General features: G+C 37.4%; 4 protein-coding genes across 4 annotated transcripts; 2 read left to right on the top strand and 2 right to left on the bottom strand.

Moving 5' to 3' along the window:
• The first annotated feature begins 9,164 nt into the window (after nucleotides 1–9,164).
• On the top strand, nucleotides 9,165–11,498 carry LOC143544626 (uncharacterized). The gene has a single exon (XM_077036685.1). The coding sequence runs from the start codon at nucleotides 9,165–9,167 to the stop codon at nucleotides 11,496–11,498; it is 2,334 nt and encodes a 777-aa protein (XP_076892800.1).
• A 4,667-nt stretch (nucleotides 11,499–16,165) lies between these two features.
• Nucleotides 16,166–18,385, top strand: LOC143544624 (uncharacterized). Its single transcript, XM_077036684.1, has one exon. The coding sequence runs from the start codon at nucleotides 16,166–16,168 to the stop codon at nucleotides 18,383–18,385; it is 2,220 nt and encodes a 739-aa protein (XP_076892799.1).
• Nucleotides 18,386–19,541: 1,156 nt separating this feature from the next.
• Nucleotides 19,542–22,779, bottom strand: LOC143544640 (wall-associated receptor kinase 2-like). Its single transcript, XM_077036698.1, has 4 exons — nucleotides 22,153–22,779; nucleotides 21,254–21,631; nucleotides 20,964–21,134; nucleotides 19,542–20,885 (listed from the first exon to the last, which is right to left on the bottom strand). The coding sequence occupies exons 1-4, from the start codon at nucleotides 22,703–22,705 to the stop codon at nucleotides 19,663–19,665; spliced, it is 2,325 nt and encodes a 774-aa protein (XP_076892813.1). The 5' UTR covers nucleotides 22,706–22,779; the 3' UTR covers nucleotides 19,542–19,662.
• A 1,719-nt stretch (nucleotides 22,780–24,498) lies between these two features.
• On the bottom strand, nucleotides 24,499–26,134 carry LOC143544635 (LOB domain-containing protein 15-like). Its single transcript, XM_077036695.1, has 3 exons — nucleotides 26,121–26,134; nucleotides 25,500–25,770; nucleotides 24,499–24,906 (listed from the first exon to the last, which is right to left on the bottom strand). The coding sequence occupies exons 1-3, from the start codon at nucleotides 26,132–26,134 to the stop codon at nucleotides 24,499–24,501; spliced, it is 693 nt and encodes a 230-aa protein (XP_076892810.1).
• Nucleotides 26,135–26,784: the final 650 nt, after the last annotated feature.

The raw sequence follows: 26,784 nt of genomic DNA, 5'->3' as shown, positions 1-26,784 counted from the left end.
GTTTGATCAACAATGCCTCTCTTGTATCCATTCTTTACTAAATGATCAGCCAGTGTGGCATACCAAGCACGAGGAGCCTGGTGAAGACCATAAAGTGCTTTGTCAAGACAGTAAACGTGGTCAGGATAATTTGGGTCTACAAAACCTGGAGGTTGGCTCACATAAATTTCTTCTTTTACTTTCCCGTACAAGAAAGCAGTCTTCACATCCATCTGATATACTTTGAAATTCATATATGACGCATAGGCCAAAAAGATACGAATTGCTTCCAATCTGGCCACAGGTGCATAAACTTCATCGTAATCAAGTCCTTCTCGTTGCCAAAAACCTTGTACGACCAATCGGGCTTTATTTCTGATGATCACCCCCTTGTCATCTTTCTTGTTACGGAACACCCATTTTGTTTCGATTGGTTTCTTGTGATTTGGTTTCTTCACCAGCTTCCAAACGTTTAGCTTCTTGAACTGCAACAGTTCTTCTTGCATTGCTTCAACCCAAGAGTTCTTCTTCAAAGCAACTCTGTAGTCCTTGGGCTCTACCTGCGAAATAAAACATGCAAAAAGACATCTGTTAATGTTACCAGAGGTGCTGCGTGTTTGGATGCCAGCGGATGGATCTCCAATGATGTTCTCAGTCGGATGTCGGCGATGAATTGGTAACTGTGGAATTTGTTCGACACTCTCGACTGGCGTTGCCTCAAGCTCAATGGTCAGGCTCTCTATGGGATGAAAGACCGTGGTCACATCGACAACGGCATTTGGTTGGGGGTCTCTTGCATCTTTTTCTTGATCAACCAAATGTTCCTGAGTGATGGTGCCTTCCCATAGGTTGTCGTAGAAAGGTACGACGACAGCAGGTACCGATGATGAGTCAGTGGTGCGAGAAGTTCCAACAGGAACGGTGTCATTTTGCACATTCTCTTGAATAGCTTCCTCAGCAGATCCATGAACGTCTTCTTCATAGGAAAGTGTAGGAACTGATTCAACTATACTTGGATCATGAGCTGGGGAAGTTTCTATTTGGTAGGTTTGTTGATCCACCGCTTGAATGGTCTGGTCATTTCCCACATTGTCAGCTGAAATAAATGAGTCGGTGTCTGAATCATCTGCGTCTTCGACAGCGGGCATTTCGGTAGATTCTGCAGAAGTTTGCACATTGACTTCCGGGACATGTTGATTAACCCCGTGTGGACCATTGAGTGCGGGTGCGGGTGCAGCAATCTGAATATCTGTCAAACCTTTCATAACGGCGTGCATCAAGATTGATTGATCAACAATTGTCGGAGATGGTGCAGAAACAACAGGAGACATCACTGGTGCAGACAGTGGTACATACATTCCTCGAAACTGCCTGAACAAGCCTTCATAATCAAACATCCAATCAGGACCATTGTGTGCATCGGTAGGGTTTAGTTCTTGCCAATCGATGTTGTAGGACTCCAAAATCACTTGGGATTTCTTGTTGAACACACGATAAGTGCTTTTGTTAGCGGAATAACCTACAAAGTAGCACTCATCCGCCTTTTCAGCAAACTTTGAAGTTGTAGAAACATTAGATTGAAGCACTGTGCAAGGACAACCGAATGTCTTGAAGAAATTAACCCTTGGCATGTTTCCATAAAAGACTTCATAAGGTGTCTTATTCAGTCTTTTATTCAGCAACACGCGATTCTGAGTGTAGCACGCAGTGTTAATGGCTTCCCCCCAGAAGAATAAAGGGAGTTTGGAGTATGACAGCATGGTTCTTGCAGCTTCAACTAGTGTACGATTCCGTCGTTTAGCCACCCCATTTTGTTCATGAGTGTAGGGTGCACTGAACTGATGAAGAATCCCCTTGTTGTGACAGAATTTGTTGACAGCCTTGTTGCAGAATTCCGTTCCACTGTCACTTCTGATGCACTTTACTCGTTTGTCCGTCTGATTCTCAACCAATACAATGAATCTGATAAGAAACTGAGATGTCTCATCCTTGTGACCTAGCAGAAAAGTCCAACTGAAACGCGAGTAATCATCAGTAATAACCAGACAATAGGCTTTTCGACCTATTGCCATTGGTTGAATATGACCAAAAAGATCCATATGCAACAGTTGAAGAGTGGAGTTCATGGAATTGACCATCTTAAGACGGTGAGGGAGTTTGTGCTGTTTGCACTTAGAGCAAGATAAACATTTTTCAGCACAATGAAATGATTTTACAGGCAAGCCCCTCACATGATCACCTTTAACCAACTTATTCAAGTTCTTAAAGTTTACATGCCCTAGACGTCGATGCCATAATGATGAGTCGTTCTCCGAGGCCTTGGACATCAAACAAGAGGCAGTACGCATGGAATAATTGCTTCTCATGTCCAGAATGTATGCGTCATTGTGCCTCGGAGTACGTAACATGATCCACTCTTCCGGGACTTTAAAACATGGTTTAAGAATAAGACATTCATTTTCAGTGAAAAGAGTTGAAAATTTCTTATCGCAGATCTGAGAGACACTGAGTAAGTTGTGATTGAGTTGTTCCACAAGATTGACTTCGTCGAAGGTCAATGTGCCATTGGAGACCTTGCCTTGTTTCGTGATTTGTCCTCCTATGTCACCAGCAAAGGAAACATGTCCACCATCGAAGGGCTTTATATCAAACAATAGGGACTCATCTCCTGTCATATGTCGGGTACAACCGCTGTCCAAGTACCAAATACTGTTGACAGGCCTTCCAGGCTGACCCTACATACATGAGCAGCTAGTTAGTAGAAGGGTCCCGAGACGAACTTGTCTCGGGAAAAGCAAACAGAAAATCACCCAATTTGATTTTATGATTCTTGAAAATGTAATCTTTTGGAGAATCCGAATCTGAAGTGCAATCACTCAAGGAACTGGTGTTGGGATTCCCTCGGTTTTTAAAAGATTTTCTTGATTGCCTTCGTTTTGACTTGGGTTTGATTGTCAAATCTTCTTTGTTTGCTTTTGAAAATGGTTTAGAGGGGTTTTTAGAGTTTCCAGCTTCTAACCCTTTGGCTAACCGCTTCCTTTCTCTTTGTGTAAGCCAAAAAGGTTTCTTGGGTTTGTCGGTTCTTTTAATTGTTGAATCCGTCTTACTGGCTGAGGTACAAGTTTGATTAGACATTTTCTTAGTTTGAACGTTTAACTCAGTAAATGTCTGACCAAACTTGCTTGTGGCGTCTCTTTGTTGCTTATGCCAGTTCTTGCAGTGTCTCGCAAGATGAGACAGATTACCACACACAAAACAACATTTTCTTTTGTTACAATCATAGACATGTTGATCATTGAAATATGTGGGGTGAGGTGATGTGGGAGAGTTAATGGCTTGAAAACCTCTACCTATGAACACCTTTGAATGATTCGATGCAAAGTAATTTGACTGCCGAGGTTTATGACCAGTATAGTAGTAGAAGCTATCAAATTGATCATAAGATTGAGAACTATTTCTATTAGTAGTATTTTGTGAAAATGAAGTTTTCTTTGAAGGCATATATTTACACGACGTGCTTGGTTTTTCATTTTCAAAGACAATTTCTTGCTTTCGTAAGTCCTCAAAATCATGATCAGTTGACAGGCAACTAGACCTTGTTTGTTCATTAACTTCAGTCACATTTGATTCATCAAAAATTGTTTCACACTCAGAATCAGATGAAGAACATTCACTTTCATTACATACTTCATTACAATTTTCTTCACAAGTGGTTTCACAAAATACAGGCTTTGATTCCGAATTAAACAATCCAACATTGATTCACAAACTTTGTTACAGATAGGGTTATTAATGCTTTTGGTTAGACCCACACATGACTCAAAACGTGGTTCTAATCCACCATGTTGCTTAAGACCCTGATTAACTTTCCCACAATCACCATTGTTTATATTTCCTGCTTCACAAGACACATTGACGTTAGTATTATCAAGTGATTGAATTGGAGCAACAGTCTGAGATGCTGCGGGAATAAATGTCACAGGTTTTGGTATCCTACCAACACCGTATGCCATTTCCTCATCAGGAGAAGTATTATAGCTAAAGTGGGGCAAACTGGTGTAGTTATCATTGAATGGTGGTGGTACGGCCGTGTAGTCGTACCCCAACCCCGTTTTAACTTTAGTACTTCTCTGGGCTCCAATAAGATCATCTAATTTCTCAGATGATACCTCAAACCTTTCGACTTGTTTTTCCATTTCTTTCTTATTAGTAACTTCGAGTCTTAATTTCTTAATCTCTTCTTTTAAATCATTGATTATGTCCTTATAGTAAGTGACATTATGTTTTTCTCGAAAAATTTCAAGTCTAAGATTAACGACATCATCGTGATGAGTTTTGATCTTTTCAATGTAGATCTTATCAGCCTTTACATATTCAGTGTTCAGCTGACGAAGTTTTGCATTTTCTTTCAAAACTTCGTCTTGCAAGTATCTATAGTATGTAACTTTGTTGACACATGCTTCTGTGCAAAGATTTCGTTTACCTCATCAAGGTGTGATGCACAAGAATCGGCAGCAGAAGATGAAGAGGGTTCATCGTTTGAAGTGAAAGCCATGCTAGCCATATTTAGAGGATTCTGCAACTCTTGAAACTGTTCGTCCCAATTCATATCGGTGTGGATTTCTGTTTGAGAAACAAGGGCTCTTGAATTTGAGCTTGAGCTGCCCTTGTGTGAACGATTCCCGATCCTTTGAGCTGAGTTGTTTGCCCTTTGATCCTCATGCCTCTTTCCAGCAGCTTTTGCGTCCTCTTCTTCAGTTACTTCTGTCATCTGTATATCGTTTGCTGGTTTGGGAGGATTTGTGCATTCTCTAGCAAAATGACCCATCTCTGCACAGTTGTAGCATCGAAGCTTGCTCTTGTCAAAACCAATTCGCTTTCGATCCGAATCATTGAAGCTGTCTTTTCCGTAGGTTTTGATGAAGTTGGTGGCCCTTTGCACAGCCATGGCCATCTGATACTTAATGTCCATTTTCTCAAGATCCTTTTGATTTATGTCTTTCAGATCGCCTATTTCAAACTGAGCAGGTAACAAATTCCCTTGCAAAAGCTCTTCATGACAAGATAGAAAAGCTTTAACGAGTGTCACATTTGATCATTTAGCATGGGAATTGCTTCACAATAGCTGGATGGCTTGTTTGCTTGAGGTTTTGTTGCAGAAATTCCATGTGCTTTCAGAGCTTGAGCAACTGCACTGTCAACTGCCTTTTGAAATGAACTTGCACTGGATGGAGTTGATGGGTTGCTGGTGGATATGAAAGCGGTTGATTGTGAATGGACAGTTGGTGAGTACTTGGGATTGGTCACGGGATATACATTCGGTTGGGGTTTGCTGACAAAGGCTGTTGGCACACTTGAGGATGTAGAACTTACTCCGGCTTGATTCAGAGAATTCATGTGATTATTCATCCTCATCTGTTCATCCATTTCGAATGGTTTGATGGTGGATATTAGTTCACCATTTGTCATCCCATTTAGATTTGTGGTTATTTTGATAGTTATTGTGTTTACACTCCAGCTGTAAGGCAAAGAGTTCATCAACTTGTGATTTACCTCTGTGTTGGGAATGTTAACACCTGCAGCTCTTACTTTGACCATGAGCTTCTCAAACCTTTTCACTAAGTCAAGCACAACTTCACCTTGACGATGGTTGAACATATTGAATTCTTCCTTCAACAGTGCCTTCTTGTTTTCTCTAATTTCGGCATTTCCTTCAACCATCTCAACAAGAGCTTCCCATAATCCCTTGGCACTTCTGTGTTCTCGTAGTGTTTCTGTGATTTCATTTGACAGACAGACTGTCAACAATAGAAATGCTTTCTTATCTTGTGCTAACTTATCCAAATAATCTTGATCATAATTCTCCGGTGCCTTAGGTTGTTCCCCAGCATCAGTGCGAGTTGTTGGAACATGAGGACCAACTTCAAAGCATCTCATTAAATCAGTTTCAGTTAATGAGATGAAGTTCACGAACCTCCATTTAAAATCAATGAAGTTATCATCTAAGGTCATAAACTTAGGAGGTTTCTGAGGAGTTCCAACTTGATTTTCTAACAGCAAATAACCCTTCAATAATTCTGAATCAGTACTGGCCATGGTGTAAATCTTCAAAAGAACTTAATCTTCCAAACAGTTAACTTTTTCGCTTAAATAGCTTCAGGCGAAGCGAAAGAAACTTAAGCGAAGCGAAAGACTTTCAAGCGAAGCGAAAGACTTTCAATCGAAGCGAAAGGATTTCTTAAGCGAAGCGAAATTGTCCAGAAAGCAAATCTTCCTTGAGATCTGTTTCACCCACTTTTGTCAGTTCAAGTATGATATTTGGTACAATGCCTGAGCGAAGCGAAAAATTTTCTTATCAACTCAACAAACTTGGAACCCGTAAGTACCACCTTATGAAGTTGTTGCCAATTCTTTTTGTATTTTTGATAATTTTCTTTGCCAAGAACACTTGAACACTTATCTTCTTCTTTTCAAGATCAAAACCCAAGGTTGTGATCCAAAAACCCTCAACTAGTCAGCCGAAGCTCTGATACCAATTGTAGGTCCCAATTCGGGTGGATCAAACAACGTCTTTGGATCAACCTAACTTAGTGCTAGCAGAAATCACACTAAGCAACCAAGAGGTCTCGGATCTTGAGTTTATTTTCGGTTAAGGAAAGGAGAGGTTAAATAGAGAGAGAAAGTGATAGAGTTCTTGCAAAAGATTTTCTTTTGTATATCAAACTTCAATAACTTCAACAACATGCTTCTCATGGCACGCTCCCTATTTATAGGGAAGCATGCATGAGAAGTATGATATGTCAAATGCCCAATGAGCTTCTTTACAATGGACCGTGGCCCAATAATATACAAAATGACCCGTAGGCCCAAACATATAACTTAAACAATACAAAAGACTAAATATACAAAATGGGACTAACAGCCACATAAGTCTCGAACCCAAGACCTCATGTTTCAAACTAAAGATGCTTACCAACTCCACTTAAGTAGTTATTGTGTTGGTTTTCTTGACTTATAAATGATATATTGTTAATTCACTTATAATTTACCAGATAATCATTAAACAATTAAGTTAGCATCCAATGTTGTATTCAAAGAGGCTTTTAGAGATTTATGAATTGTAAAATTTTGTTTATCATTATTAGTATCATATGAATCTATAACGTATGTTATCATGAATATTACAAAATTTAACTTTTTTGTTTTTGTTGTTTTTAAGCACCCGTGTATCACACGGGCTCTATCCTAGTTTATTATATAGTAGTAAAAGTAGGTAATGACGTGGAAGATGAGGTGGAGGTTTTTATTGGTTTATGGGTGGATTAAAAAGCGAGGTTTTGTTAAACAAATGGTTAGAGTATGATGTGGCGATGAGGTGGAGGTTTGAATTGGTTTATGGGTGTGAATGCTCTTATTAGGCAGTTTAAGTATGATTGTATACTAAACCATTTTGTTATATTCAATACTGTTGTATATATCACAATTTCAACAATCTTCATAAATTGCTATTATTGAAATGTTACAAGCTGATTAGACGACACAAATTTTTGAAAGTAGATGGATCCCACTCCCTCACTAGTTATGTCAGGGTGATACATTGTACAATTGTTTTTCTCCACGTAAGTGCTTTAATAATGGATTAAATGGCGCCAAACAATAGTTTCGCAGGTGGCCCCAAGTGAAAGACTGAAAGGATATATAACAAATTGTAATTTTGCTGTGTAGTGACTAGTGACTGCAATTTTGTTTTCTTTATTCATGCAGGTTAACAACATATGATATTATGATTCATGTTTTCTGATTACTTGTTCAATTATCATTTTACTGTTGGACGTAATTTCAGACTCCAAGTCAGGGAACAATGGTGACAAGTTGGTCATAGTTGGTTATGTTTCCTAATTACATTATGGTTAGCATTATAAAATGAAGTTGATGCAACCAAGCTAGGGTTCAGGAGTCAAACCGAGTTAGCGTTTGAGAGTTGTAATCGGTTTTTTGAGTAATATTTTCCGATTAATATAAACGGGAGTTAGTCGTTTAATTCATGTTTGATTATCAATCCGAGACTTGATTTACAACTTGCTAATTTCTGATTTAAGTATCTTTGTGAAATTTTGAAGCTTAATTTGAAACAAGTAATTTTGATTTAATTATGTTTCTAATCTTATAATCAACTTTTACGTAAGGTCTTTTGATTTATAATTAATTAATTATATATACAATTTGTTTACATTATTAACATCTATATGACTATATTAGTTGCCGGCTACATCGAATTATAGATTAGCGAACTAGATAACCTTAAACGAAGGGCCCGATGTCCTGCGTTCATTAACGTGACCCTATTTTAACATGCTATCTAACTCCTATATAGTCTATATTACTGTCTCGTGTAACATGCCATATATATTATTTTCCTGCTACCTTCAGCTTTGTTTGTTGTCAACTCATTTTCGAAATCCACTATCAAACTAAAAGCCAAGATCACAACTCAGTTTTCTCGAAATCACTGGAATTAATGGAGAACTTTAATTATAGCAAATTAAAAGCCAGGTCCATGTAATATGTGGTAGTAAATAACTGTCAATTTGTATTGGTCTTTTTATATAAAGGTAACAGGGAATGACCTCATGGTGGCATCTGGTTTATTGCATTAGATAATAGGTTGATTTCAAGTGGGCCTGGGCCAGACGCCCTATCCGGACACTCAAAGTTGCCTATATGAGTCGTATAGACCCGTTCTATTCGTATAGGTGACCACGTTATACACGAGACCAACTATACGACTAGTCGACTACGTCCCATGCGAGTAGTATGGCTATACAAACACTAGCGAATCTTGGACAAAAACGCGAATGGGGACCGGATGAAAACGACTGGCTTAAACTCCTTTAAAGCAATATTTCAAAAGCCCGGCCTCTAAACAACAATCATCATAATAACAAAAATAATGTCAGTAATATTGTGGGAAAAGAAGAAAAAATGTAGCAATAATAATAATAATAATAATAATAATAATAATAATAATAATAATAATAATAATAATAATAATAATATCTATCGAAAATGGCACTACACACGGATACCTTTTCGTTAACTATGGGTACGTAAACTGTATGTGCTATATATTCTAAATAAATGCTTTGAGAAGTGGTCATCCCAAAACTTGTATCAAATCATTAGATATGCCTCCCAATTCAACAACTTATCTTAATCTTGTGCATCAACTCAATATAACATACCATGTTCCTAAAGGTATCATCTCTTCGTTGTCACGTTACGTTATAATCATATACAACTCAGATCTGGAAGAAAAGTATGGCGAACCCATGGTTCTGATCGGGATATACATCGCTTTCGCATCTCTATGTTGCATCCTTGCAATGGTGGCTGATTTAATACATGGTTTAAGAAGCAGAAAGCTATGGTTTCCATGCAAGTACTTTACTATTAATGCGGCTTCTCTCTCTGTGATAGCTGTCGCAATGAAGTTACCTGTGGATCTAAGTGCTTCGATGCCTGGTGTTGTTGACCAAGTGTCAAAGCTCGGAAGTGTGGCCTTTATGTGCACCATGATGGCTAATCTATTGCCTTGTTTAGCAACAATGGACAGCAACGCAATGTTGGCGAACATCGTAGCTTTGGGTGTTATGGTAATCACCTTGGTAGTGAATGTTTGCATTCAAATACAAACAGGTGTGGTGGCCTGTACCTATTGTAAGGTCCCATTAATGGAAGAAGATGAGTACCATATTCCTGAAATGGTGGCTAATGGAAGCTACCCTGATTCTTTAGATGTCATCGGTGGAGTTCCCTATTCCATAATAGCCGCAATTTACGTGACTATGTTACTCGTGTTGTTGATAATATATGTATCTTCTTCTTTAGCAATTCTAAAATCCAAAGAGATTATAGAATCCAAATACCAAGAAGGTCATGCAAGAGCATCAAGATTCCTAGAACAGTCAACCGAAGAATTATTAACCGTTGATAGGCTACGACAGCATGTGAAAAACTACTGGCTCATGGCAGGAAGTGGCAGCCCCCAATTTCTAATTGCTTGCTCTCCCACAACCACTGCCTCAGGGGTAATATGTGCTTTAACAGCTTTGTTGCACACTCTTACAATGTGTTTGTTAGATTTCGATACGTACAGTTGTGGTTCAGCTTATAAAGGGACAACGAAGTTGATTCTCAAAGTGCAATTTGTTGGTGTCTTGGTTGGTTCAGTTGCACCACTTTCTAGATGTTTTGCATCATTAAGCTTTTATAAGGTGTCCACCAAAAGCATTTGGAACCATATGAAGGTCTTTAAAGTAGAATGCTATTGGACTGAGAAGTTATCTGATTGGAAAAATGGTAGTATTCCATTTCCATTTCGTACCCACAAACGCAAGATAGTCATCAATAATTTAAAAAGCATAATTCTCAACTTTTTTATAAAACTCCAGGAGGGAGTTGTGGTAGTATGCAAGATTATAGCATTGAACTCGTTTTTCTTTACGATATGTGTTTTGTATTTTCTGCGTTGTTTGAAGTGTTTATCAAAAGCCACCTGCTGTTCATTGGGAAAAGAGGATTACAACTTGGATGAAAGCTCTTATGTTTTGCAACTTGAAGAAGAAAATGAGCTTGCTAAGGGAACATTGAAAGGTCTTTCAAAATCTTTGAACCAGTTGATCCAAAATAGTGAAAAGAAACATCCTGAAAATCTCATGAAACTAACTAATACAAAATCTACACTAGGTTTTCAAGGACTTAAAATGTTTGATAAAAACAATGATCATGTTCAATGTGTACCACCATCGAATGTAGTATATCGGGATTGCTGGAGCTTAGCAGTGGTAACCTTAGCAACCATTGCGGTTACTCTTCGTGAGATAAAAAAGGTGGAAGTGGATAGCTTGTTGAAAAGTGTGAGGGAAGGTCTTGACTATGTCACACTTGTGGAAAAAAACCTCAATGCTACACCTGATTATGCAAGCAGTCAAAAGGCGGCTGAATGCTTGTGGCAAGAAGTTGATGTTTGTGATATATGGCTAGGAATCAAGTTGAAAGATATTGCTTCTCAAGTAAATAAAAGTGATTGCCTAGAGGATCCAACAATGCAAATTGTTCATTTGTTCTTGGAAAAAGCTAAAATCAAGATCAGCGAACCAGGGGAGGGAAGTAAAGATGGCGACTCTGAATTCACGTCTATTTGTGCCAACTCAATGGCTCGTATCACTGAAACAATCATCAAGGACAGCGAGAAGAAATCATTTGATGAATTAATATCCTCAAGGATTGCTGATATAATGGCTGCATGTCTCACCAACTTACCTCAAGTGATAGCAATGAAATGCCACACTAGTGCGATAGAAAAAAGGGAAGCATGTGTCAAAGGTGCAGCCGAACTTCTGGGTGAGACTACGGAGTTAATCAAAATCGTTCAAGACCTGTCTAGGTGTGTTTCAGGTATGCATCCAGACAACATGCCATTTATTGACAAATGGCATGCTAGTATGAGTGAACCTTAAATCATGTTTGTTCTTCGAGTAATGATCAGGTAAGTTAATTCAGATTTCTCTATAATGTTTATATCCTACTATACATATACAGATGTACTAACACTAGATTTTGAACCATAATGCAGAGCTATTATGATTTTCATGGGTCGCACCTTTACTCGTCAAACTAAACTCGATGTGATCAAGATGAAATTAAGATGCCCGATTAAAAACTATGTTGTATTTTGGTTTCTAGTTAGTGTGTGAAGTTATTTAACAAGTTCTTCTGGCGAAGTCTTTGATCATAGTTATAATTGGTAGCTTTATTTTCCTAGCTTATTTGTAAGATATGGGTTGCTTCTTATATGTATTTGATATTTGGTGTGATTTAGAAACATTTTCATATCCATTTGTTTCCTTGGCATATTCCAGGATCATATGATCTTCGATTTCCATTTTCCACGTATATATTTTATATTTGTTGAGTTAATCCTGATCCTTGGTGGTGGCGGTAAAGTCCTGCCCCATTCAACCTCACCACTCCCCCCCCCCCCACCCTTACCTGGGTTAGATCCTTGGCGGCAGGGGCGAAGCTTGGACAAGCTCGTCGGTGGCCTGACTCAAAATGCATTAAAGAAAATCATAAACAAGGGGGTCGACGGGCTCAAATTTTCAGGCGAAAACGAGTAAATTTGCGCTATTGCACAAAAAACAGGGGGCTCGGCCACCCCCAGCCCCTCGTTAAAGCTTCGCCATTGCTTGGCGGTGGTAGTTTTTGATAATTTTTTTTAATCCAGTTTTTTTATTCTTGTTTTGTTTTTCTCCGGCTTTGTTTCCTAGCCTTTAACGTTTTGTTATATTATGCAAAAGCATTTTATTTTTCTAATATTTTCACATTGCAAATTTTAACACTCATGTATTACTAAGGTTTTAAAATATTGTACAACTGCGTGCCCAGCCGCTTAGTGCGAGCATCATAACTATTTGGTTCAAGCCTGAATGATTTCTTATAACAAAAAATATGGAGCTATTATCCGTTAACACGATGTTGTTATGTTCTACCCATGTATGAGTGATTTTTTGTTACAAAATTTTGGGTGTTGTCCCATTGACATAGTGTTGTTATGGGTCGGCTCTAGAAGGTTTTTTTATTACGAAAAATATGCTGATGTTATACCAATTTATAAGGTGGTGTTATTAGCATCAATAACATGTGATTGCAAATGGATGTGAATACCCTTGCCCATAAAGCCTCCACGCACACACGTGCTACGTTCTTGTTGGTTCTTATGCTTTTAAAGTTTTTGTACACGTACCAAAATTGAACTACATAACATGCATTTATTTAAAAAAAAGGTTATACATAACCAACAAACTAAACAAACACAAATTTTCCCAACTTATCCTATTGGCAAACTATAACAAACAAAAACTCATCCTGTTGGTTGAGTTTATTGCTAATATCATTTAAACTAGAGGATGAGTTTCAAGACACCTCCAATGTCTTTGAATAGTGGCAAATGTACTGCAACAAAAAGAGAAATCATCTTGGTTCATCCGGTACAATAAATGAATTTGATTTGAACTGTAGAGGCTTGAAGCCTCTACTATGTTCGTGTGTGGATTAATCGAGACATTATATAGATTAGATGTTCGCCCTCGCATACTTGGCTCAAAGCATCTTCATTACCATGTTGATTAACCTATGGTTGTTTAGTCAACTTCCTCAAACCCTCTAGTTCCATAGCTACTTCCATCATTGTCGGTATGTCATAACCGTTTATGTTTAGGCATCGTTTCACCAGAGAAGCTATTGCTCGGAGTTGATCAAACGACCTCTAACATGATGTTGTTTATGGTAGTGTTGGTGGTTGCGGCCGCGGCTGAGAATGAGAGGTGTGATGGACATAGGAATATGGATAGTAGAAGCACTTTTGCAATTAGTGTTGGATCAAATTAGAAGTGGTTATAAGGTTCTTTCTTTATCATGTTTTACATTTGTATTGTTTAATGTACAAAAGTCAATCTAGTTGACATTTGACACAAGGAATATGTAATTGATCAGACTACCTTAAATTTTCAATGTGACGAAACTAGTTGACTTTAAGATTTGAGCAATCCAAGTCAACGACTATTTTTCTGGATCCAAAATCTTTGAAAAAATAGAATCATGGTTTAGATTTTTTTCCTTGTTATTTATGATTATTGAAGGTTCCATTGTTTGAATAACCGGTGTTGGGTATAATAGCTAGGTGCTAAATACCTGGATTGGTTACGGGTTATGCATTCAAATATTATACGTACTCTAGAATCAACTGCGGTTTTCGTCCTTGTGGTTTGTCAAAATATGTGGCTTTAGTCAAATAGTTTCAAATTTGCAATTTTCGTCCCTGCGGTTTTATTTTACTTGCAATTAAACCCGAATTCACTAATCCCATTAAGCTTGGTCGTTAAATCCATCAGTGTGTTCTTCACGTGAGGAGCAGTTTTGACTTTTTTCTTCCCAAGTAAACCCCAGTCCTAATTCATAAGCTCCCTCATATGAAGGCTGGGGTGTATTTTGGGGAACAAAGGACAAAAATGCCCCTCACGTGAAGGACACACTGATGGGTTTAATGACTAGACTTAACGGGATTAGTGAATTCGGGTTTAATTGCAAGTGAAATGAAAACACATGGACGAAATCGTAAATTTGAAACTATTGGACTAAAACTGCAGCTTTGGACAAATCACAAGGACAAAAACCACAGTTCACTCTACACTCTATGCATACCCTATGAGTGGGTCGTGTACAAAACCGATTACCTAATAACCAATTATACTAAACCATTTTTTCCTATTCAATTATGTTGTCCGCTTGCCTTCTGTTTCGATGTAATCCAATAAACAATTTATAATTTAGTTTAAAAAAAAAATTATGTTTTGTGTATATCAGCAATTGTCCCTAGAATGTAAAGACTCAATGTTAAAGTAGATGGATCCCACTCACTCATTAGCTAGCTTTGTCAGGGTGATGCATTGTACAATTGTTGTCTCCACGTAGCTGCTTCAATAATGGATTAAAGGTGCCAAACAATAGTTTCACAGGTGGCCCCAGGTGAAAGGATATATGGCAAATTGGAATTTTGCTGTGTATTGGCTATTTGGCTGCAATTTTCTTTTCTTTACACATGCAGGTTTAAGTATATATATGTTTGTGTAATTTAGAAGCTTAATTTGAAACAAGTAATTTTGATTTAATTATGTGTCTAATTATCTTACTAATTATCTCACTATCAACTTTTACCTACGGCTTTCGGATCTATAATCAATTATATATACTTCGTTTACATTTCTAACAACATCTATAATTAGTTACCCTAGTACATTTCGATTAGTGTACTAGAAAACCCTAAGCGAAGGGCCCGACCTGCATTAACGTGAACCTATTTTAACATGTTATCTAACTCCTATATTACTGTCTCGTGTAACATGCCATATATTGTTTTCCTGCTACCTTCTGCAGCTTTGTTTGTTAACTCATTTTCGAAGTCCACTAGCAAATTAAAAGCCAAGACAAATCAATTTTCTCGAACTCACTGAAATTATTGGCGAACTTTAATTATAGCTAGCATACCCTGAGTTAGCTCGTGACCTGAAAGGAGAACACTTCCTGCTGGTCCCTGCAATATGTGGTAGTAAATAAATGTCATACTTTTTGTTGGTCTTTTATATAAAGGTAACATATCAAATTTGTATATGTCTTTAATATAAAGGTTAACTGGATGATGTTATGAATTATGATCTCATATTTTACCGCATAGTCCAGGTTTTAAGGTATTCATGAAATTGGACATAATCAAGTTCTTTTTATAGTACCTAAGAACTTTGTCACAAAGTTAAATCTGCGATCTAAGAAACGAGCTTTGATTTTGTATGAATAACAACCTTATCCATTTAATGTAATAACTCACCGGCATTTTTGAAATCTATGATAATCTCTAGTCATCCAGGTAAATTTCGGAACAAGATTATTTTAAGGTTTATGAATGCTTATTTAGACATGTAATGTAATTGCATATCTTAAAATGAAGCATGACACCTACTTGCTTGATAGTAGTCTACAATTAATGTCTGAAGTAGTGGCGGATCTAGAAGAAAGTAGAGAGGTAGCATGGGCTATCAAAATTTTGTTCAAGGGTGACGATACATAAAACGAAGAAGATAAAAAAATTACACCAAAATGTATTCGCCAAGAAAATTGAGGAGCAGCGCGGGTACTCCTCAGCCTATGCTAGATCCGCCCGTGGTCTAAGTTAAGACATGCAGCCTAAGTCAAGATATTTAATTATATTAAACTTGTTGCTTGGTTGACGAAACAATAACTGAACTGATCAATTATCAATTAATGCCAATAAACTGGAAAACTATCAGTTTTTAACATCCTCTAAACACAATATGACAAAAAGAGTAATAACTTGGTGGGAAAATATATAATTCAAAATGTAGTAAGAAAATAATAATAATAATAATAATAATAATAATAATAATAATAATAATAATAAACTTTATAAAAAGTATCACTACACGGACAACTTAAAGGTACATGAACTGTATGAGCTATATATAAATAAAAGATTTGCAGAAGTGTTCTCCAAGAACTAATCCCATCATATCTCAATCAAATTATCAGTTGTGATTACAGTTCGAACATAGATATGGTTCTCAACTCAAGAATTTATGACAATCTTCTCCTACAACTCCAAGACGAAAAATATCATGTTCCTGATAATATTACATCTTCGTTGCAACGTTTCGCTGACATAATATACAACTCAGATCAGGAGGACAAGTTCAGCAAACCTTTGGTGTGGATCGGGATATACATCGCTTTAGCATCTCTGTGTTGCATCCTCGCAATGGCGGCTGATATATTACACGGCTTAAGAAGTAGAAAGCTATGGTTTCCGTGTAAGTACTTTACTATTAACGCGGCTTCTCTCTCTGTGATAGCTGTTGCAATGAAGTTACCTGTGGATTTGAGTGGTTTGTTTCCTGGTGAGGTGGACCAAATGGCAAAGCTCGGAAGTGTGGCCTTTATGTGCACCATGATGGCTAATCTATTGCCTTGTTTAGCAACCATGGACGACAACGCAATGTTGGCGAACATCATAGCTTTGGGTGTTATGGTAATCACCTTGGTGGTTAATGTTTGTATTCAAATACGAACAGGTGTAATTCCCCATTCTATAATAGCCTCAATTTATGTGGCTATGTTACTCTTGTTGTTGATACTACATGTATCTTCATCTTTAGCGATTCTAAAATCCAAACGAATTCTAGAACCCAAATATCAACAACGTCATTATAAAGAAGCTTCAACATTAACCGGAGAATTATTAACGGTTGAGAAGCTACGGGAGCATGTGAGCAAGTACTGGATTATGGCAGGAAGTGGCAACCCCGAATTCATCATTGCTTGTTGTCCCACAACCACTGCTTCCGGGGTAATATGTTCTTTAACCACTATGTTGCACAGTCTTACAATGGTTTGGACATTTATGGATATAAACGACTGTGGCTCAGCTTATGACTGGACAACGAAGTTGATTGTCATAGTGCAGTTTATAGGGGTCTTGCTTGGTTCAGTTGCACAACTTTCTAGATGTTTTGCACCCTTAAGATTTTATAAGGTGTCGATCAAAAGCATTTGGAACCGTATGAAGGTCTTTAAAGTAGAAAGCTACTGGACTCAGAAGTTATCTGATTTGAAAGATGGTAGTATTTCATTTCCATTCCGTACCCACAAGCGCAAGGTAGTCATCAAGAATTTGAAAAGCTTAATCTTCAACGTCTTTATAAAACTTCAAAAGGTAGTTGTGGTAGTATGCAAGATAATAGCATTGAACCCATTTATCTCTATAGTATGTGTTGTGTATTTTCTGCGTTGTTTGAAGTGTTTATCAAAAGCCGTCTGTTGTTCATTGGGAAAAGAGGATGACAACTTAGATGAAAGCTCTTATGTTTTGCAACTTGAAGATGAAAATGAGCTTGCTAAGAGAACACTGAAAGGCCTTTTAAAATCTTTGAACCAGTTGATAAAAAGTAGTGAAAAGAAAGAGCCCAAGAATCTCATGAACCTAATTTATACAAAATCTACAGCAGGTTTTCAAGGAGTTAAAATGTTTGATAAAAATAATGATCATGGTCAATGTTCATCAACATCAAAAGTAGAATATCGAGATTGTTGGAGCTTAGCGGTGGTAACCTTAGCAACCATTGCGGTTACTCTTCGTAAGATAAAAAAGGTGGAAGTGGATAGCTTGCTAAAAAGTGTGAGGGAAGGTCTTGACTATGTCACACTTGTGGAAAAAAACCTCAATGCTACACCTGATTATGTAAGCAGTCAGAAGGCGGCTGAAAGGTTGTGGCAAGAAGTTGATGTTTGCCACAAATGGTTAGGAATCGGGTTGAAAGATATTGCTTCTCAAGTAAATAAAAGTGATTGCCAAGAGGATCCAACAATGCAAATTGTTCATTTGTTCTTGGAAAAAGCTAAAAACAAGATCAGCAAATCAGGGGTGGGAAGTAAAGATGGCGATTCTGAATTCACGTCTATTTGTGCCAACTCAATGGTTCGCATCACTGAAACAATGATCAAGGACAACGAGAAGAAATCATTTGATGAATTGATATCATCAAGGATTGCTGATATAATGGCGGCATGTCTCACCAACTTACCTCAAGTGATAGCAATGAAATGCCACACATGTGTGATAGAGAAAAGAGAGGCATGTGTCAAAGGTGCAGCACAACTTCTTGGTGAGACTAAAGAGATAATCAAAACCATCCAAGATCCTTCCCGGAATGTGTCAAGTATGCATCCAGACAACATGCCATTTATCGACAAATGGCATGCTAGAATTTGTGAACCATAAATCATATTTGTTCTTCGAGTAATGAAGTAAGTTAATTTAGATTTCCCTGTAATGTTGATTTCCTACTTTACATGCATATATAGATGTATTAACACTAGATTTTGAACCACAGTGCGGAGCTATTATGATTTTCATGGGCCACGCCTTTACTCTCCAAGCTGAATTCGATGTGATCAAGATCAAATTAATATGCCAGATTTAAAAGTATGTTGTATTTTGGTTTCTAGTTAGTGTACGTGTGACGTTATGGTTATTTTCCTAGCTTATTTGTAAGATATGGGTTGCCTTGTTATCTGCATTTGATGTTGGTGTGATTTGGAAACACTTTCATATTGATTTGTTTCCTTGGCATTTTCCTGGATCACATGATCTTTGATTTCCACGTATATATTATAGATATTTGTTTGGTTGATCCTTGAGGGGTAAAGTTTTGCTAGTTTTGTTAACTTTTTTAATCCAGCTTTTTGGACACCCCCCCTCCCGGTTCTTGTTTTTTCTAGCTTTTTTCCTAGCCTAATGTTTTATTATATCATGCAAAAGTATTTTATGTTCTCATATTTTCACGTTGCAAATTTCAACACTCATGTTATACCAACGTTTTAAAATTTGCAACTGTGTGCCCGGTCGCGTAACACAGGCATCATAACTAGTTGGTCTCATTTGCAGCTTTAAACCGATGGTACAAAATATTGAAACCGGCAACATGGTGCTGTTATATTTTGTTAATGACTTAATAGCGAAAAATATGGAGTTATTGTATCCGTTAACATGATGTTGCTACGTTTTACACATGTATGAATGATTTTTTGTGACAAAAATTTGGGTGATATTATCCCATTGACATGGATGGTGTTGTTATGGATCAGCTCTAGAAGGTTAATTTATTACGAAAAATATGGTGATGTTATACCAATTTATAAGGTGTAGTTATTAGCATTAATAACATGTGTTCTTAAATGGAGGCAAATACCCTCACCCATAAAACCTCCACGCATGCACGTATCGCCTTCTTGTTGGTTCCTATGTTTTTAAAGTTTTTGTACACAAACCAAAATTGGACTACATAACAACATGCATTTATTTCAAAAAAGGTTATGCATAACCAACAAACTAAAACAAACACAAATTTCACCCAACTTATCCGATTGGTAAACTATAACAAACTAAAACCCATCCAATTAGTTGAGTTTATTGCTAATATCATGTAAACTACATAATGAGTTACATGACACCTCCAATGGATTTGAATGGTGGCAGAGGTCCAACAAAAAGAGTAATCATCTTGGTTCATCAACTGGGTACAACGAATGAATTTGATCTGAACTGTAGAGGCTTGAAGCCTCTACTAAGTTCGTGTGTGGATTAATCGAGACATTATATAGATCAGAGTGTTCGCCATCACATACCTGGCTCAAAACATCTTCATTATCATGTTGATTAACCCATGATTGTTTAGTTAATTTCCTCAAACCCTCTAGTTCCATAGCTAGTTCCATCATTGTCGGTCTGTCACAACCGTATAAGTTTAGGCATCGTTTTACTAGAGAAGCTATTGCTTGGAGTTGATTAAACGAACCCTCTCTAATGAGTCTCGGGTGAAGAATTTGAAATAAGTTATTTTCCCTTAAAGAGACAAGGAAATGGGCTGCTAAGTTTCTTTCTACTTGACTGCGTTCCATGCAAAGTGGCTTCTTACCGGTCAGAAGCTCTAGAAGGACAACTCCAAAACTATAAACATCACTTTTATCCGTTAACTGACTTGTATGAAAGTATTCAGGATCCAAATATCCTATTGTCCCTTGAACCAATGTAGTCACTTGTGTTTTATCCAAGGGTATCAACCTTGAAGCTCCAAAGTCTGAAATTTTAGCAACCATGTTCTCGTCTAACAATATGTTAGCAGATTTTACATCTCGGTGGATAATTGGCTTTGAAGCAGCTGAGTGAAGGTACGCAAGTGCTCCAGCAGACTCGACTGCTATTCTTAAACGATTGTCCCAAGATAACCATGTACTTCCATTGTTGGCATGAATATGATGGAATAGTGTGCCATTGGAAACACATTCATAGACAAGTAATGGAACTTCGGTCTCTAAGCAACATCCTAAGAGCTTAACCACATTCCGATGATTAATTTGAGTAAGAATGACCACCTCATTGATGAACTGCTCAATTTGGGTATCGTCCATAACACGGGATTTCTTTATCGCAATAACAGTTCCATTTGGTAAGATCCCTTTATATACGGTCCCATAGCCGCCACGACCAAGAATCATGTTGTTAGAGAAGTTTTTCGTAGCTTTTTCTAGCTCTTCGGTTGTGAAAATTTTGTTTGGTTGATTGACACCGCCAGACTCATCCGAACTAATTTGTTGTTTCAAGAGCAAGCCACCATTTTTTAAAAAGAACTTCTCTCTTGACTTTATAACCTTACTTCTCTGGTGGCTGAAATACCCCCATCCCATTCCTAGGAATATAGACAAGAATCCAATCCCTATTCCTGTATTTACGAAGTAAGGTTAGCATCATTGGAACAAAAGTATCAATTTTATAATCATGAAAGTATGAGCTCCCTCACCAAGAGACAACTTTAATGCCGGGGATTTCGAGTTCCTAGCCCTGCAACCACTCCCATTTTTTCTCCCATCTCCTTCATAACCGTGAGGGCATGAACAATTGAAACTTCCAGGAAGATTAGTGCAAGTCCCGTTACATGGGTTAGTGTTTGGATCCGCACACTCATCGATATCTACAAAACAAAACTTAAGAATAGTGCATCACGCAACGGTATATGATGGGATATTAATCAATTAATTTTTAAAAATATAAGTCACCTACAGATAAAAAAAGATCTGAAATGTGACTAACCATGGCAGCCAGGTGAAAGGTAAGGATTGCCTTGATAGCCATTCTTGCAGGAGCACCTATACCCTCCATTACCACCTTCAAAATCTACACAAACACTATTCTCTTGACAATAATAATCACTTGTGTTTTTGTAGTCATCACACCTACCACTACCAATCGCCCAATTCAGCACCACTGGAACAGTCTCTTCGATGCGAACGGCAAATTCTGGATCTTCAAAATCGGAAGCACCTTGAAAGTTAAATGCACTTTGCTCTCCAAGGAAAGCGTAGCCGCATTTGTTAAAAGACCATACTCGGGTGTGAAAAAAGATTGTGTTTGCAACGGCTATGTAAGTTGTTAAACCCGTGGGCAAGCTCGTTGCGCAACACCCCATACCTAGACAATGTCATTTTTTCCCCAATGAATATTAATTACAAAAGAAAGAAAAAAAAAGATCCAAAAGATGTTGAGCCAACTTGTGCTAATTAAATATTCATGCCTAAACTAGTTTTTTTTAATTATTTTAATTAAAATAAAAAGAAGCCAAATCCGGTGCACAAAGCTCTTGTCGTCTCGCATATGTAAGATATGGAGGGCGTTGGGCGAACATAAGCTTCATATACAAAAGTAACAAGTTTTGTTTTTTTATTTCAAAAGTATCTTAATTTTTTTTAATATAATTAAAATATCCATAAAATAAAAGAAAACAATTATAATAGAGACGCAGGTAAGCGGGCAACAATCTGCGCCGCTATCCCCTTTTGAATAGCAAAACCGATGCATGAGGCCTGGATAAATGCCTAGCATGGACATTATTTACCAAAATATGAATACCTAACCAAGGTTATTTTTGTTTTTTAAACCAGGCTCGTAAAGTGTCGGGCCAACTTGGGCATGATGTACAAAAGTTTCCATACCTGAACACGAACCAATGGGAACATCTTGAACACTAGAGCATATAGACACACACCCACTACTAAAATTCTTGCCTTCAATCCCTGCCACCGGAGACACAAACACATAATCATCACACCCGACAGCAAACACCTTGTTCCTTTCGGACAATGTAAAGTACGAGTTTTGCACCACAAGCCCACTTGTCTTATTTTGAATAATGAAACCGGTTTGATTATAGCACCTCGAAGCAACGGTGTTCTTGACTCTCACATGCTCATCAGAGATATCCACCACCTCTACCCGATGAAAAGAGTCTTGTCCGGTGTAAGTAAATAGGTCAGCCGGTAAGAAGGCTTTAGGGGGATTAAAGGATGTGTTGCAAGTGATGTCAAACCATGGGCCGATGGAGCAACCCGAATTGGTTCCAATACCGAACGGGTATGGTACGGTGAGGTTGCCACATTTGGCGGGGCAGCGAGGAAGCGTGGTGTTGTTTATGGTGGTGTTGGTGGTTGCGGCCGTGGCTGAGAGTGAGAGGTGTGATAGATATAGGAATATGGAGAGTAGAAGCATTTTTGCAATTAGTGTTGGATCAAATTGGAAGTGGTTATAAGGTTATTTGTTAATAATATTTTACATTTGTCTTGTTGAACATATAAATGGCAACTAGTTGACATTTGACAAAAAGGAATATGTATTTGATCAAACTACCTCAAATTCTCAATGGGACAAAAGTAGGTAGTTGACTTTAATATTTGAGTAATCCAAGTCAACGACTATTTTTCTGGATCCGAAAAGTTTGAAAAAATAGAATCATGGTTGAGATTTTTTCCTTGTGATTTATGATTATGGTGTTGTTTAATTATTTTTTTTAAAGAGTAAATTAAAGATTTTGGATGCTAGGTTCTTTATTTTCACTGATTACACTAGACATCTAAAATGTAATCGGTTTGTTACAATTTACAAATTACTTACTTTATGGCATGAGTATGTCATGCCCTAGCGACAGGGCGATTCTCATTCGGTGGTCATAATCAAGTCGTGTTCGGGTCAAAACAATACTTCGTATCAAATTATCACATGTCATCTTGTGGGTCAATGCATAAATTAAAATGTACTTGACAAATTTATTTAAAAAAAACAATCCAGGCTTTTACAAAGCATGCACAAGTGAAGTGCACAACAAAAGTTTAGGCTCAAGAATATTTTGTTAAATGGGCTGCCAAAGCAGATGAGAAATAATATGGGCCTAAAATTTGATTTGACCCCCATAGAATTAAAATTAAATTCATTTTGGTGATTACGCCTTAAGCCCAACAATGTTCATTCAGTGATGGTTCCTCCCAACATATACAACTATACAAGTCTTGTGTTTTATTTATAGCCCCTATATGAAATATAACAATTAAACTGCTTAGAAAACAGGGCACTTGCAACCGTTGTTTCGGTCGCAATTCGGTCGCATATGCCCTTTTGTGACCGAATTGCGATCAGTTTCGGCGGTCGGTTAAACCTTGGTCGGCAAATATTTTGCAACTATTTTTGCGGCTAAAAGTATTGCCGCGACCGCCTTTGCAACCAACGTTTCAGTTGCAAATTTATCGACCAAATTTGCAACCGAATCTTTTTTGCGACCAAACTGTTAGCGACTGAGATATTGACCACAAATTTTTTCAACCGGTTTTGTGACTGAACCTTTAGCGACCGCCAGTATACATCTTGCGACTGAATTGTTTCGCGGCTGAAACTTTTGCCGACCAATTTTGCAACTGAAGTCATAATGGAACCAGATTCTTTTTTGACCTATTTAGCAACCAACTTTTGGTTCAAACTCACGACCGACTTTGCAACAATCGTTTAGATTTAAAATAGCACACCGATTCGTTAATATTCTATACCATAATCAAATACTTCTATAAATTCACAAAAAGTACTCCGATTCATAAAGTTTCACCAACACTCAAAGATGAAAAGTAGTGATTACATTGAAACATAAGGCAATACTGGATAATGTTCGAATCCATAGCAGCATAATAGATCTTATTTGTTTTTGTTTTCTTTTTCCTTTTGATCTCTATTAAACAAAACTATGATAGTTAGAAAAGTAAAAAAAGAAATAAAGCACTAAAATAAGAATAAATCAAAATGTGTCTTCTGCTCTAATTAATTGCGTCTCACGTTCTCTTAATTAATTTTGGCGCTGACTAATACGTAACATTCATGCATAAGAATATAATAACAACTATTTTAATTAATCTAGACATTAAACTATAACAAATTTTGTTTAAACTAATAAATAAACTTTTTATAACTGATATAGTAACATACAAAAAACAAGTGAATGAGCTAGCTATGGTTTAACATAATCAAGCAAAGTAGCTTGATAAATTATTATTTGGAATGGTACTAGTACTATAAAGATTAACGGATGAAGATGACCATGAAGAAGAAGATGAGATAACAATGGATGGCCGTGGTGGTGGCAGTGTAGGCGGTGCAGGGACGGTTGAAAGCTGAGCCGCCTTGGTAGAGTTTGAATTAGAAATTAAAGTAGAAGCAATAATATTAATGTGATTAGTATTCACAGCAGTTTCTCTATATCTGTATCTCGTAAGTTCAGCCCTAGCTGCGATGAGATCAGCTTGTAAAGATTGAATTTGTTGTTGTAACGCGGAAATTGCACCCACGCAGCCGTAGATTGGATCTCTTAGCCTCACATTTGCTTCATATACCAAACTGTTTGCTGCATCTGCTCTTTGGCTTTCAGGCACTTCCTAAAAATAACAAATAACATATCAAGAGACCTTAATATGTAAAGAGTAAATTGCGGTTTTCGTCTCTGTGATTGTCCAAATCTGCGGTTTTAGTCCAATAGTTTCAAATTCGTGATTTTCGTCCCTGTGGTTTCATTTCACTTGCAATTAAACCCGAATTCACTTATCCCGTTAAGTCTGTCGTTAAACACATCAGTGCGTCCTTCACGTGAGGGGCAGTTTTGCCCTTTTCCCCACAAATAAACCCCAGTCCTAATTCGCGAGCCCCCTCACGTGAGGGGCTGGGGAGTATTTCAAGGGGCGGGGGGAGGACAAAACTGCCCCTCACGTGAAGGACACGCCATGGGTTTAATAACCAGACTTAACGGGATTAGTAAATTCGGGTCTAATTGAAAGTGAAAGGAAACCACAAGGAGAGAAATCGCAAATTTGAAACTATTAGATTAAAACCCCAGATTTGGGCAAACCACAAGAACAAAAACCGCAATTCCCTCATATGTAAACCTTAATAAATTTGATACCAGTAAATCAAATGCACCAATTATAATATTATATATAACACACTTATACATGTATGAGAGAGCATAGCATACCATGAGGAGTTTTGAGACATTGCTAGCACCAAAGATTTTGTGAACAGCAGCAAACTTAAAGGGTTCATGAGGTGAGAAATAGGGTGCAGATGGACAATCTTCTGCACACCTTCTTCTCAGCAGCTTACAAGCAGCACAAGGTGTGATTGTGTTCAAAGTCCCTGGTCCCTGAATCAATGTCTGTCGCCTTCTCATTTGTGTCGTCGCCGTGTTAATACAATCATCGATCTCTCTTTTTATCCTCTTCCCTGCTTCATCAATATTGAATTCCCTAGAAACAAGCATCAAGAATGTATAAATATAAATATAATATATATATATAATCAAGAATGTAACTATGCCTGATCTTTATATTTTCGTATTATAGTATTTTTTTTTAACAGCTAATAATTTACTTCTAAATCCAGCTAACCCATTTACGACAGGATTTGAATCAACCCTTAAGAGAGGGAGCAGTATTGCACCACCAGATACCATCGGACTAAAAGAAAACACCCGCATGCCCTCTCTCATCTTCGTCAATATCTTCTTAAAAACAATCCAAAACGGACTATTGCATTTGGATATTCGATCTAAATATGTTTACATGAAGTAAATCAAATGAGGGAGACTGAGGTTTACCTTTCTCTAGACATTTAAGGAGCTTGCAAATGAAGAGAGAGAAGAGAAGAAACGTTAAGAGGAAGAGGAAAATTGTCCTTTAAAGGCAAGGAAAGAAATGAACATCCAAAATACACAAATGCTAAAATAATTGAATATTAGTGTTAGGTCTAAGTTGGACTAGCTAAAACGGCCCTTATGCAATGTCTCATGTTTTAGAGTTCATACCGATGCATACCAAAAATAAATTGTTGTTTTTTTATATAAGACTAGCATACTTTTAGCACTTGATTATGCGGTGATCGAGCTATTTGTAGCCCATCCTATTTTCTTATCATTATTTTTTTCTGTTTATTCATCAACTAGTTTTTATCCGGGAAAATTCTGAAAATAGTCCAAACTAGGAGAGAGAAACTGAAAATAGTCCATGAAATTTCCATATTCCAGAAAGAGTCCTTAGAAATCAATCGGCGCTGATAGATTTGAAAAAAGTTGAAAAAAATCTGATGGTTTTCGAGATCCAATATCAAGCTGCCAAGTGTCCTACTACCCACCTGACCCCGATGGTTTTCCAATGAAATCCGTCTGGACCGATATTTTTGAAATGAAAATCATCTCCCATGAAAACCATCTCCAAAAATCATGAAAATCTATGTTTTTTTTTAAATTCATCTGAGCCGATGAA

The sequence above is a fragment of the Bidens hawaiensis genome, unplaced genomic scaffold, assembly GCF_021521415.1.
Source record: "Bidens hawaiensis isolate Kalapana, Puna unplaced genomic scaffold, B.hawaiensis_p1.1 tig00013648_1, whole genome shotgun sequence".
Taxonomy (NCBI): domain Eukaryota; kingdom Viridiplantae; phylum Streptophyta; class Magnoliopsida; order Asterales; family Asteraceae; genus Bidens; species Bidens hawaiensis.
The sequence above is the reverse complement of the archived record's forward strand: the minus strand, read 5'-3'. Positions and strand labels throughout refer to the sequence as shown.